This window comes from Gobius niger, assembly GCF_951799975.1.
Source record: "Gobius niger genome assembly, chromosome: 9".
In the NCBI taxonomy this organism is placed as follows: Eukaryota; Metazoa; Chordata; class Actinopteri; order Gobiiformes; family Gobiidae; genus Gobius; species Gobius niger.
The window spans coordinates 22111803-22125064 of record NC_136860.1 but is presented as its reverse complement, the minus strand read 5'-3'; the positions used below and the strand labels follow the sequence as shown (position 1 = coordinate 22125064).

General features: G+C 41.2%; 1 protein-coding gene across 2 annotated transcripts; it reads left to right on the top strand.

The window, feature by feature from the left end:
• Positions 1-4478: 4478 nt before the first annotated feature.
• shox (shox homeobox) lies at positions 4479-12983 on the top strand. 2 transcript variants are annotated; one of them, XM_079562572.1, is made up of 6 exons: positions 4479-4992; positions 6110-6318; positions 8786-8843; positions 9074-9162; positions 10849-11061; positions 11374-12983. In XM_079562572.1, exons 1-6 carry the CDS (start codon positions 4746-4748, stop codon positions 11461-11463), a joined length of 906 nt encoding a protein of 301 aa, XP_079418698.1. In that variant the 5' UTR covers positions 4479-4745; the 3' UTR covers positions 11464-12983. The 2 variants fall into 2 exon arrangements, with proteins under 2 accessions (XP_079418698.1, XP_079418697.1); XM_079562571.1 differs by having other exon boundaries at positions 9053-9162.
• Positions 12984-13262: the final 279 nt, after the last annotated feature.

The following is a 13262-nucleotide window of genomic DNA, read 5'->3' as shown; positions in this document are numbered from 1 at the left end:
GGATAAAATAGTGCAACTCAAAGGGATGGTTATTCTGCTTCTGGGTTATTTAAACATCTATTTAGTAACAGATCATTTAATGCAACATTGAAGAAGAAAAAAACATGTTAATTAGGTTTAAAGTAAGTTAATCAATTACTTTTTACATAATTCTGCTTTAAAGTAGGGCAGGCCAGTGTTACCTGTAGCTTATTGAACACTAATAAAACAAGAATGACTCTAATTAACCATATTATTTGCATGGATATTTCAAGTCATTTATTTTAAATAACTACAATGAAATGAGAAACTGGCAGAATACTTAGCTACTAAATTGATAAATTGTATATTGTTATTTGTTAGTTGCTAAATTTGACTTCCTCAAACACTAATTTGAAGAGGACTGATTAGAGCTCAAAGTGTTTTTGCAGTTGTTGATTTTAGTGTGTCAAGAATGGAGAAATGTCAAGAAAGTAGATGATGCATAATAGAGTTACTTGAACAAATCAAACACTGACTGTAGCCTCTTGTGTATGTAATGTTTCTAACCTGTCCACAATGCAGCTCAAAACAGAAAAGCATTTTCCTATTCTAGTTGTGGTTTCTTTATTTTCTCTCTCTCTCTCTTTTTTTTTTTTTGTTGCAGCAGAGAAAATTATAGTGAAGTCTCATTTTTCGTTTCAGGTCTTGCCTCGCTGTCCCTTCCAGAGCCGCCTGACGCAAACCTGATGTAACAGAACCGGCGTGATGGGCCCAGACGCATCTAAATAATGTATAAATGATGCATCTGGTTAGCTTGTACGTGCAGGTTTCGGCCGTCTTCTGGTGCGCCAAATGATCAATGTCCTCCTATTATCCTCATGCGCTCCTTTTTTTCCAGTTCCATTCCCAATTCTCTCCGCCTCTTCGCCTGCTCTTTCATGTTGCCCTCTGGGAGCCAAGCAAAACACGGGTTTCTACTGCCAGTATAGGGAGCTAAAATACCATGTGATCAGTCATGAATTATTTGAACGCTATTGATTTGTGTAAATTGTTGCATCTCCCCCGGGGGGACACATCTATAAGCAAGAACGCCGTGCTTATGAGGGGGCTGGTAAAAAGCTTAATTTCTTTCTTTGTCTGTGGAGAAATGAAGTTGTTTTAAGACGGTAATTAATGAGCGAGGAGCAAACTTGCATTGAGTGTTTGATTTTCCAAGCTTTGTCAGTGGGTTGCTGTGTTTTTCCTGCAAATTTGCACAGCGTTTGGGAGCATAATGTCAATTTCGTGCTTTTTGTTTTCTTTTTTCCCTAAGTGGAGGCCTTGATGCCCTGTGGGAAGACAGCAGTTAGAGAATACACAAGGAAAAATAACAATCCAAAAAAAAAAAAAAGCTATTCCCAAAACATCCCAGTTGAGTGCGAGGTAATGTTCAACACATTCTGGTATTTTCATTTAGAGTTTTTTTTTTCTTTTCTCCCCCTCTCTCTCATTCTTTGCCCCGAAAGCCTCATTTGGATGGCAGACGATGCGTTTTTAGAAAAAGAGAACAGGCTGTAGTCTCTGTGGACCGCTGCAGCGCTGGAGAAAACGGCCCAAATGAAGGCACCAGACACAGAGTAACAACCGCGAGATCCCAGCGCCCTGCAGACAAGCCAGGGGACTCCGCTAAACAAACACAATCATTCTCATTAACACGGCTATCAAAAAAAAAAAAAAAAAAAAAGAACCTCCCTGCACACTTTCTTTTACCACTGGAAGAATTCAATTGGATCACATCTGTACAGCATCGGAGCATCACAGAATCCAATTCAAGTGTATGGCTTTATTGCATTTCACTGTGGATCTCGGTCCCCACAGTGCAATGCAATGATATTTGAAGATAGTGGAAAAATAAGCTTTATTCCCGTATAAATTTTATTACAAGGTTTTGTAACAGTGGTGTTTTTCTTAAGTTTTGAACCATGTGCTTAACTCTTGGGGCCAAGTATAATGTTTAGATTACCGCATCTGCCATAAATTATATTCTTTAGGGAAACGAAAATGCCCTGCAAGAGCTCTGCAGTCCACAGCATGTTGTTCCTGTTTAATTCTTGAGTATACCCTAACGAATACATAATTCAGAAATTATTTTCACATACTAAAAATGTCCTTGTAGTTTTTAAACTGGCAACTGAACAAAAAAAACACAGAATCCAGGCAATGCTCCAAAAGCTCCATGTCAGACCCGTCTTTAAAGTAGAGTTCAGGATTATCAATTTGACCCTTACTGTATGTTAGAGAGAGGCCTATGAGTACAAGTGCAGCAGTGAGCTCCAGAGGTCTTCCCCTGCTGCAGAAAGCCCCACTCCACCCTCACAGCCTCGCCCCTCCCTTCCTCTCCTCTGTGCTGCGTCTCTATGTGTGTCTATGCTCTTTTTCTGGTGGGGCAGGCTCATTTAAACACGCTGATGTCTTGATAATGTCCCACAGCCTTCACATGCAGGTACAGGAGGGATTCCTCTACATTGGTCAGAAATGAATATTGCGCAGAGGATGGCCAATGGGTTTAGCACATTTTTACATATTCAGTCATTGCAGAATTTCCTTTTTCCCACTTTGTCTAAAATGTTATTTCGGTTCTTCTTCAACAACAACAACAAAAAGCCTGCCATTGTGGAAATAAAAAAACAATGCAATGCAGATACGTTATGGGATGGGTCTATGAGTAATGCATTATGGGATTATTTGTGGAGCAGGATTAGGGGGTGTGGCGTCAGCCCGTGCGTAATGAACGCCAAGTGCGAAAAACGTGATTGAGGGCCCTTTAAGAGATTTTTTTATTTATTTATTTTTTCGCGACAGCGTGGAGTACAAGGCTTCATTCCTGGATGCTCCTCCTGATGTCCCGCAGATGCGCGAGTCAAAGGAGAAACAATAATAATAATAAAAAGGCTAATGCCCAAAATAAACAGGCTACAAATTAGGATCAAAATAAATGTTCTACAAGGATTTACACTGAATGTATTAATTGTCATCTATTTTGCAATGATTAGTGGGATTCTACTAAAATAATGTCTGAGCCTATTATAACAGGCTGTGGCGTGATTAATCCTATTTCATTCAGCCAATAGAATTTCTCCGCTTTAACAGCAATAGTTATTTGATGTAAAATCTGAGTTTTAAAAATCATCAAATTGTGACAAATGCGTTTATAATATGTGTTTGTACCTGATGTAATTGGATTGATTTTTTTGTGTAAGCATCTTATTGTGAGTCTCATCAATGCACGCGAGTGTGGTGTCTTTAAGTGGATTTGCGTCCATTAGGCGACAAAAGGCGCAGTTCAGGGCACGAGGCGCGTCTGTTTATGAGCGTGCACGGTGCGTGCGTGCGGCAGGGCTTCGCTGATAAATGGAGCGACATCAGAGCGAGTCATTAAAGCGCTGAGATATGAGGCGTTCAGCGCGCAGCGGCAGCCGCTGTGGCGGTGGGCCGCTCGGGGCGCAACCAGCACCCATGGGGACACGCGCACACCGGCCTTCTGCTCACGTGCCGGGCTCATACAACACTCTTGTGATGCTCACTCATGGCAATAAAATGTTGTAAACGCTATAGCAGCTATCTAGAGTTATTTGATCAATCCACTGATTTGGAAATATTAAATGAATTTAGGACTCAACATGTGCCTTTAACCGGCGATTCATTAGTAATGCGAGTCGTTTATAATTATTATTGTGTATAGACTTTATTTTAATGTTGGTAACATGTAAGCTAAATAACTTTATTCTGAATATTTTGAGAGGAATATTAAATGCCAAAGTTGTTCCGCTAGTTTGCCTCAATAGCACATCACACTGGACTCTTTCCCTCCACACATTTTAAATTCAGATTTACCTCCTAATGTAGGCTCTGCAGAAGAAGAAAAAAAAAAAAAAACATGTTTGTGTAGCCTATGCCACGTCATATATCATTTTGTTTTAAGTTAAGTGGCCATGCTTTGTGATTTTAAGATGAACGTGTGCGGAAAATAAGTTGGAAAGCTGCTTTATATATAGGCTGGTCAGTTGGTTTATTGTAAGCTGTTTATTTAGACTCTAATCTGTTAAAGGTGAGGTGGCCTGTTGTGTTGTGTGTCTAAGTAATTCAAACGTCGTTAAAAAAAAATGCTGCTAAAATAAATAAATATACAAAACCCCGTATTTCTGTGTCTCTAATCGCATTAATTACGTTTGGGCAGAATTAATTAGACGCAGCATACGCGCGCTATTCGCACAGGAGGAGCGCGCGAGCCTCAGCAGCGGCATTTTAATGACCTCGTAATTCAATTAACCGCCTCCATCAGCTCCAGCATTGATTTCTGACGAACGAAAGAAGAAAAGACTGGTGAAAGTTGGAATTCTGCAAAGTCGTGGCGGCCTGTAATTGCACAAGACGCAGAGATAGCCTACTCGAAGCCGGAGGGGGGAAGCGGAGGGGAGGGGAGGGGGGGCTGCGAGGTGGCCGTGTATAAATAGTGTGCTCTCAAATACACAGTCACAACACCAGGAGTGATCTCACCTCCTCTCCACCCCTTCCATCGTGTCTTTCTCTCTTCCCCCCCACAAAAAAAAGGCAGCAGCTCGGCGCGCAGCACAGCCCGGCACACGGCGAAGACTGCTCGAGACGCAGAGACTGAGAGACTTCGCTTTTCGCTCCTGAGGTTGGTTCCGTACTCCGAGTTCACCGTGGATTTCCCCGTGTACCAGAAGGGACCGCTACGGACCAGAGACAGCGACCGCAGCGCGCCACAAGTCGACGTGTTCGTCATGGAAGAACTTACGGCGTTCGTGTCGAAATCGTTCGATCAGAAAACCAAAGAAAGCAGCAAAGAGAGTATTACGTACAGGGAAGTTTTGGAGAGCGGCTTGACGAGGGCGAGGGAGCTGGGCAGCCCGGACAGCAACCTGCAGGACATAACCGACTCGAACCACTGCCCCGTGCATCTGTTCAAGGATCACGTCGAGCTGGAAAAGGACAAACTCAAGGACTTTAATGTTTCCAGGGCGAGTGAGGGTAAGACATTCACATCCATGAGAAATGCATTGTTTGCGCTCACGACCGTGTGGCCCATGCTCCGCCAAGTAATGGGCTAGAATGCCTCAAAATGATCTATTGTGATCATTTATCACTGAGAAAGTTTACGCAAGGTTATTTAATATTTTACTCAGATATCTGAACTTTAAACTGACGTTTTTAGATGTATTTGTTGTGTAGAGATCGAACTACAAGAGTTTTGGATTTAAAGCAGATAAGCTCTTGAGACAATGTGTTTATATCCCACTATTTATTGTTTTTAAAATAACTGAATATCCAATAAAATGTGCTCCAGTGTGCCAATGTAAAAGCTTAACAATTGCAGCGTTGTGTGTGTGTGTATTAACTCCCTCTAAATAATCCAACACAAAGAAATAATAAATCTTTTGTTTATGGTGCGTAAAAATGGCCATTTCTTTAGCCTATTTTTTGCAAATCCAATCTTAAATGTCACAATCAATTGACTGAGGAAAATCTTAATATTACTTAGTCTATATTATCACTGCAAAGCAGCTATTTAATTATTAAGCCTACTTGTGCATACATTTTAGTAAGCTATTTCATTTCTTTTGTTATAAATAAAAATGCCAAGTTGCTGAAAGTGCGGTGAGCATGGCAGTAATTGCGATGCATTTTCGTGCCTGTGTTACTAAGAATAAACAAGAGATAAGAGTCAAACATCCACATCAAACTCTTAACAGTGTAGCCTGCAGTGGCAGCTCTAGTGCGCTTAAATGCAAAACGCTAAGTTGACATTATATTATTATGTTACTCACTGGTCTTTTTTTGAAATCTAAAACAAACCATGCACCCGCTGCAAAGTCGTTAGGTCCGGTCTGTTTGTAGATTTCACTCTGTAAATGTAGCATGCTTTGCTTTGACTGATCTGCTCCACTTATGGCACTGACATGGCACGACTCTGTTCTCAGAAGCACAGGCCTTAAGCAGTAGCCAGTGCGTAGTCGGTGAGGTTGTTGTGTGTTGCCAAAATGCCAGGCCCCAGGCCCGAACGAGGGCCCGGTGCAGAAACATGTCTATGATGGTTATGTGCTTAAACCCTCTTTTTGTTTCTTTTTCAACACGCGCACCTTGACAGGGATATATGAGTGTAAGGAGAAAAAGGAAGACGTAAAGTCGGAAGACGAGGACGCACAAGGCAAACTGAAGCAGCGGAGGAGTCGCACAAACTTCACGTTAGAGCAGCTGAATGAGCTGGAGCGGCTGTTTGATGAGACGCACTACCCAGACGCGTTCATGAGAGAGGAGCTGAGCCAAAGGCTGGGGCTCTCTGAGGCCAGAGTCCAGGTCAGTGCTGTCCACTCTCACACAGATCTCACACACACTCTTCAGAAATTCAGCTTTATCACTTATAGGCTTTGACGAAGCGCTGAAGACAAGATAAACAGCAGGACTATTGTTTAAAATAGGCTATAAATGATACTGATTTACGGTATTGTTGTTACTGCAGCCAAAACATCTCACACACGCATACACACGTCATGAATAGCCATCCATAGCTATTTTAATCAATATTATTTTCAAAAACACGTGGTGCACAAATTTCCGCACACCTACGTTTATTCTTGTTAAATAATGCTGCTTTGTGAAGCGTAATTAAAAGGCTAATATTTATCATTATAAAATAATACACCTATTTAGTTTTTTGGATCAACTTAGTTTTTGATCGATTCAGGAAATTGAAAAATAATCATTTTTGTTACGGTCACATCATACGTTTTACTGCTACACAATTTATGAACCCTCTGTGTATTTAAGTAAAATCTGACTACTCGCTATTGCCAACGGAAGTGTATAGTAGGCCTACGCACTCCCTTCATCACCAGCCTTAGGGGCCAGACTCCAACCCGCTGATGAAAATGAATGAAGAGCCTGAATGGCTGCTCGAGGGAACGCGCTCTTATGTCAACTCGTATCCCTTCTCATTCTCTTTGTAATATCTGCCATTGGCTTGATGTAGTGTCCCCATAAAAACACATTAGAAATAACTCAATTGCGGACCAACTCTGCTGCTGTTCGGCCATAATAGGATGAATAAAGGCCATCATATTGCGCTTCATGGCCACAGCGAGTGACACGTGGGGCGCAGGGTGCACTTTATAGCGCAACAATTATCGACAATCAAGTTTAAGAGTGTACTATATTAGTTTAATTGGTGGCGTAAACAAAGGACGTAAAAGGCTTGGGGAAAATTCGTTTGCGTAAATACAAAATGTACTCCACAGGCAGGCCATGGGAAGGGACAGTTTATGTTTTTACAGAATGACTTCGAGTACAGGCTGTAAACCATGCGCTCGGAGCAGCTGTCAATGAATCTAATTGAAAGTTATGAGAGCTTGGTGAGGAGCAGGCAGTAATTTGGTTAGGACTAATATCTCTGGGTTTCTGGCGCACTGCTAAATTAAATGTCATTATTCACTGTCTCTAATAAAAAATCAAAAAGGAAATAAGATTAGGGTATTTGTGAAGCGCATCATTGAGTGGCCCTTAATGAAGAAATAACTGTCTGAACCAGTGTAGTTCACTTTGCTTAACATACTGGTGCGTAATTGGAATTGATCCGGGTCCGGCTAATACAGATCTGATTTATGTGTGGAGTTACAGCCTTTGTAAAATTAGCCGACTTGCTATTAGCACGTCTCGATAATAACAGCGAATAATAACAGCTAATAATAATGATAATAATTATAATAATAATAATAATAATGATAATAATACAATTATATTAATAAAATAGGATAAATAATGCTGCGCGTTTTTGCCGTCCAAATCGTCAATGTTGACTTATTGGCCAATATTCAATATTCTTAAAAAAACAACAATATGTATATTATTTGTATTTCATTTATTGTGCAAAATCATTTTAAGCAGCCCAATAGGCAATAATAACCTTTATATTAATGTCATATGATTTGTAAATCACTTTGGCCTATTTTGTAGCCTATCACCACCGTGCGTAATGCATGTAGGCTTTCAACTTTACGCACACTCCCATCCTGGATTTCCTGATGCTTTGACAGACAGGCCTCTAATTAAAACCTCCCACGTGATCATTAGAATAAGTAAGAAAACGTTTACGGTCGCTCGTGCCCCTCTCCGTTAAACATGCCTCCTCGGCATCACCTCGAGTCGTCATTACCGTCAGCACCGTCATCCGCCAGGCGCGCGCCCTTTGTGGTCCCGGTCGCCGCTAATTCCGCATCTGTACACGGTAATCATTGCGGGGTCGACGGGGAGTGGAGATAATGTTATTCACCGACGCAAATTAGGTTGATGATGATTAACAATAAGGCCCTCGCCTGCAGCGGAGAAGTGCGGGCAGCAGGTTCAAAGACGCGCAACAAATTAGAGCTTGGTTAAGAAAGGGGGACTGGCTTTTAGAAATAATTGTCCAATTATTGGTTACATTTTTTGTGCGTGTTTTCATGGCACCATAGCTGTGTTATTAATTAGAACTTATTTTTTTTCTTTATAGGCTATATTTTACTGCCCTTTATCAACTGAAGTAAAAAATCGAGGAAACATTTTGGCCAATTGTGTTTTTATTACTGATATTCAGTCAATAAATCTTTATGAAGGACAAGTGCAGACACACTAATGATATTGGATATTGTTATGATTTTAATATAATAGGATTGGCCTGTAATATTTTTTCAAACAATTTATATCTTTTGTAAAGAAAAATAAATAAAATGCGATCTTTTTATTACTATCATTTTAGCTAAAATGATTTATTTTTGTCTTTTCTCTCCAGGTTTGGTTTCAGAACAGAAGAGCAAAGTGTCGAAAACAAGAGAACCAGATGCACAAAGGTAAACGTCACTTCCTTCTTATTTCTTGCACATTTGAAAGTCAGTTTATTATTAGATTTGTCATTTTTTAGGCCTATTTCTGTTTTCAAGTTTTGACAGTATAGCCTACTTGACCAATTTTTTTTTTCTTTCTTTTTAAAAAAAAAAATGCGTTGAAAAATTGTGACCTCCTCATCTCACATAACAACAACTGTCTGGCTGTCTGACAGACATCTTTCCCTTCTCTCCAGGTGTTATTTTGGGCAGTGGCAGCCACCTTGACGCCTGCAGGGTGGCACCGTATGTCAACATGGGTGCCCTCCGGATGCCCTTCCAACAGGTAAGGCCACGATCCTTTACTTCTGCGATGTGACACAGCTTCTGACACCTAGAACATACAGTCATTGGGATCATTATACAGGGGAAGGGATTACTGTCTGAAATATAGCAGCGAATGTGTGGCCTTTGTGGGCCAAATGATAACTCGGCACCAGTAAATGTTGAAAACTGAAACGAAAAATAGTGTGTGCGGCATGTCAAACTACAGCTGCTATTTTTGCCCAGTTTATGCCTGAAAATCTCAATTGTCAGGAACAACACCCTGAATAAGAACAATTAAATGCATGCTCAGAGTTCTTCCATCACAGTAAAAACCCTTACCGTTAATTATTGACTAGTTATTTTGCTAATGGGGCTTTGGACTACTCCATTTTGCATAATGTCATTATGAGCGAACTTGACATATTAATCCATATGAGAGTGGTATAAGACACAAAGACAGGCCTTGCTTACACCTTTCACCTTATTCCTTCATGGCTGAGGTCAGACCGGGCTGCTGCGTTTGTGTGCGTGTGGACAGGAGAGAGGTGGCTGGACATTTGATCTAGTGATATACGCCTTTTTACATCCTGCATGCAGCGTTGTATGCCTGACCCCTGTGAAAAGCAATGGCCTAATTAAGCCAATGGCACGGCAGGCACGAGCACATAAAAGGGATGATGAAAGCGCAGAATGGAGTGGGCCCTGATGCATATTGGCATTGAGCTGCTCTGGCAGGGGAGGCGGCGGCTTATAGGGCCCGCATACAGACACGCTGCAGTGGTAGAATGCAATGTTGGAAATATAAGGCCAGCGAGTTGAATGGAGAAATGAAAGCGGTCGGCACCCGGGGTATGACTTGCATCCCAATGAGCGAAATGTTGGACGTGCCCTTTCGTGACCGCCTTTCGCTGTCAAACACACTCCAACAGAGCAATAAATATATGTACTCGCCAAGTGTGTGTGTAAGAATATAAAGAAATCCAATGCTCTAATTCGTCCACAACCACAGCTGTATTTAGTTACTTCTGCATGAGGTTTGCATGCAGTGGTAAACAACTAGTATGTGTGTGTTTTTATGGAATTCTCATTTACATTGAATATCTTGGGTCACACAAAGAAACCTGAAACATTAACATGAGCTTAGAGAACTTACTATGTTTATTTGCTGGGAAAAAATGCAGTTCCATTTTTCTGCTGTGGAACTAATGTGTTTTTCAGGCTGTGTCATAAAACAAATGGCAAGATTTTGAAAACTGATCTGTGCTTCCTACAGCCCTTTCCATTTGACTCAGAGATATGCTTGAATTCATATTTTTAACTCCAAATACTGAATATCTTTGTAGTGCAAAATTATTTATTTATGCAATTGAATACATAATCAGAATAACAAGACTGCATATTTTCAAAGGTGCAACTCGGTCTTCAGTCAGTGTTAAACAAATCTGTAATGGATCTTTCAAAGAATATAGACTATGAAATGGATGTGGAGTGTGTGAGAAATGTATGATTCATTAAGTTTTTGAACCGCTGACATAAAAAGGACTGGAGCTCAGAGCGCTCAGATCTATTTTCTTAGAAAACACAGTGCAGGCAACAGCTCTGAGGGGGTAGAAGTGAGGCAGTGGTAATAGTGTCAGACTGTGAAACCTAAATCCTCTGTGCTCCGACTAAAGGTTGAGCTCTAACGATGTGTGTGTATCTGCAGGTCCAGGCCCAACTGCAGTTGGACGGAGTCACACACTCACACCCCCACCTGCACCCCCACCTGGCAGCACACGCCCCCTACCTGATGTTCCCACCCCCTCCCTTTGGACTACCAATCGCCTCTCTTGCTGACTCAGCCTCTGCAGCGGCGGCGGTGGCAGCAGCAGCCAAAAGCAACAGCAAAAACTCCAGTATCGCCGACCTGCGACTCAAGGCAAGGAAACACACGGAGGCTTTGGGACTCTGACGCCCGCGGGCTGCTCCTCCGCTCGCCTGACGCCCACAGTCGCCTCTCACACCAGACTGGCCTGTGAAGGGCTACACTCACAGCTAAAACTAAACAAAAACACTGAGTGAGCATGAAAGAGAGGACACAGACAGAGGGGGAGAAGGGGGAGAAACAGAAAAGGAAGAAAATAAAAAGGAGGGAGCCAAAATTGTCACAAAACCAGCTGCCAAAACAAACCACTTGTAGAGAACGGTAATGAAATACCAATGAAATCACCTTGTACTTTTTGCCCAACAGGCAGGACTTCTGCGGGGCCAGTGGCTCAGTCCACTCCAGGCACAGCTCACATCCCCAGGACCGTACAAACACATGTGGATGTCAGTCTGAGGCCGGCCCACACCTGAAGAACTAAAGCTAAATGGGCCGCCATATTGACAATGCAGAGGGGTTGAGCATGGGGGAAACAGGCCCACACAACACCACTTCTCCAAGACACCCCGAGTCGCGAAACAAAATACAGAAATATGTGTTAAAAAGGCCATATCTGTCTCCAACCACTGTGTTCCCTGCTGCTGCTGAGTGCATGAGCGCTAAAGGAGGACCGCCGGGACCGGCCTCTGTCCCATCCGACATAAAGCTGGTTTTAACACTGCCATCGCTCACCACTCTACAAAGTCAGTGCTCTCATTACGGTTTGATATTCCTCCTGGTGGACTGAAAAAAGCAACAACGTTTTTGTTTTGTGTGCAGCAGAGGGAAAGACATGATTCCCCCTCACGGCACTGCTCTGTTAATTGTGTTGTGTCCAGGGTAAAGAAGTGAAGATAGCCTTTGCACTTCAGCTCTTGTACGTGGGTGTTTACAAATGGCACTACAAGCGAAACTACTTTACTAATTGAAAGGGGGCGGGGTTTGATATTGTCTGTGATCCTCAAAAAGGACATTAACTTGGATAAAGGGTTTAAATACATGTTTTCTTTTTTTCTAATTCTGAGGAATGCATCAGTCAAACTGAAATGCAATGGTGTGCAGTTTTAAGTGCAATACTGTAAATAGCAAAAAGTAAAAACAAAGCAGTTAATCCTTGATAATAAAATCCAATGATGATTATTTTCATGCACTGTTGGGGTGTAGATTTTTTTTTGTTGCAAAACACACCAAGTGTAAATTTTGCTGAAGGAAAGCGCTAACACCAGGTGCCAAGCCTCTTTCGAATCAGATTTCTGAACATCAGGTACATTTTGTTGCTTGTTGAGGAAGACCTGAGCACACTTACAGATGCTGCAGATATTTAGAGTATGTGAAACATTTTTAGAAATACAATTAGCACTGTAACCCAAGCCAAACCGTTGTTTACAATATGATCTTAATTCTGCATGTTATATGTCACATGTCATTATTGATTTCACTAATGATTCAGAGTGTACTTTACCAAATAGTTCCAGACCAGACGAACACAATTAGACCGTTATTTGCTTCTGCTGTTCAGAGCTGCGCTACTCATGTGGATAAACTCACATACACCAGTGTCCAAACATCTTCCTCCACTAGGATTGTTTATCTATGTCTCCATTTTAAATTAAGCATATTGGTGTTTTATTTATTGATTTGTCTGAAAGTTTATGAGAGATGAAATAGTTGAACTACAAGTGTACATTTTTTCATGGCTTTGCATTTATTTTTGTACGTTTTGTGGAGGTGTGGCTGTAGTGCATTGTCGGCCTATAATGTAGCGTGTCCGAGTTTACAAACATTTCAGGGATGGTTGAATTAAACAGTACTCCATGGAATTCGTTGTACCCATTCAAAGTAATGACCATTTCATATGCAAGCATGCCTAAACATGAACCATTGTATCATTTGTTTTCCCCTTTTGATTCACAAAATATGAATGTACATCTTGTACAAGTAAACTATCAATAAAATTATAAATATTTGTACTTGAGTTTGGGAATATTTGACCCAAGTAACAATGTAAAATCTTTTTTTTCTGCAGTTACTGCCTCTTAGAAAAATACTCTCGGTGTTGAATATAACCAAACATCAACATCATTTGTGCTCCCTGCTTTGTGGATTTTACAATGTCCATGAAACAATATCTATAATGAAGTTCTGCATTAGATTAAAAAAAAATCTAATATTATAATACACATTTTCATTATACCAAATAAAACATTGCGTTTTAA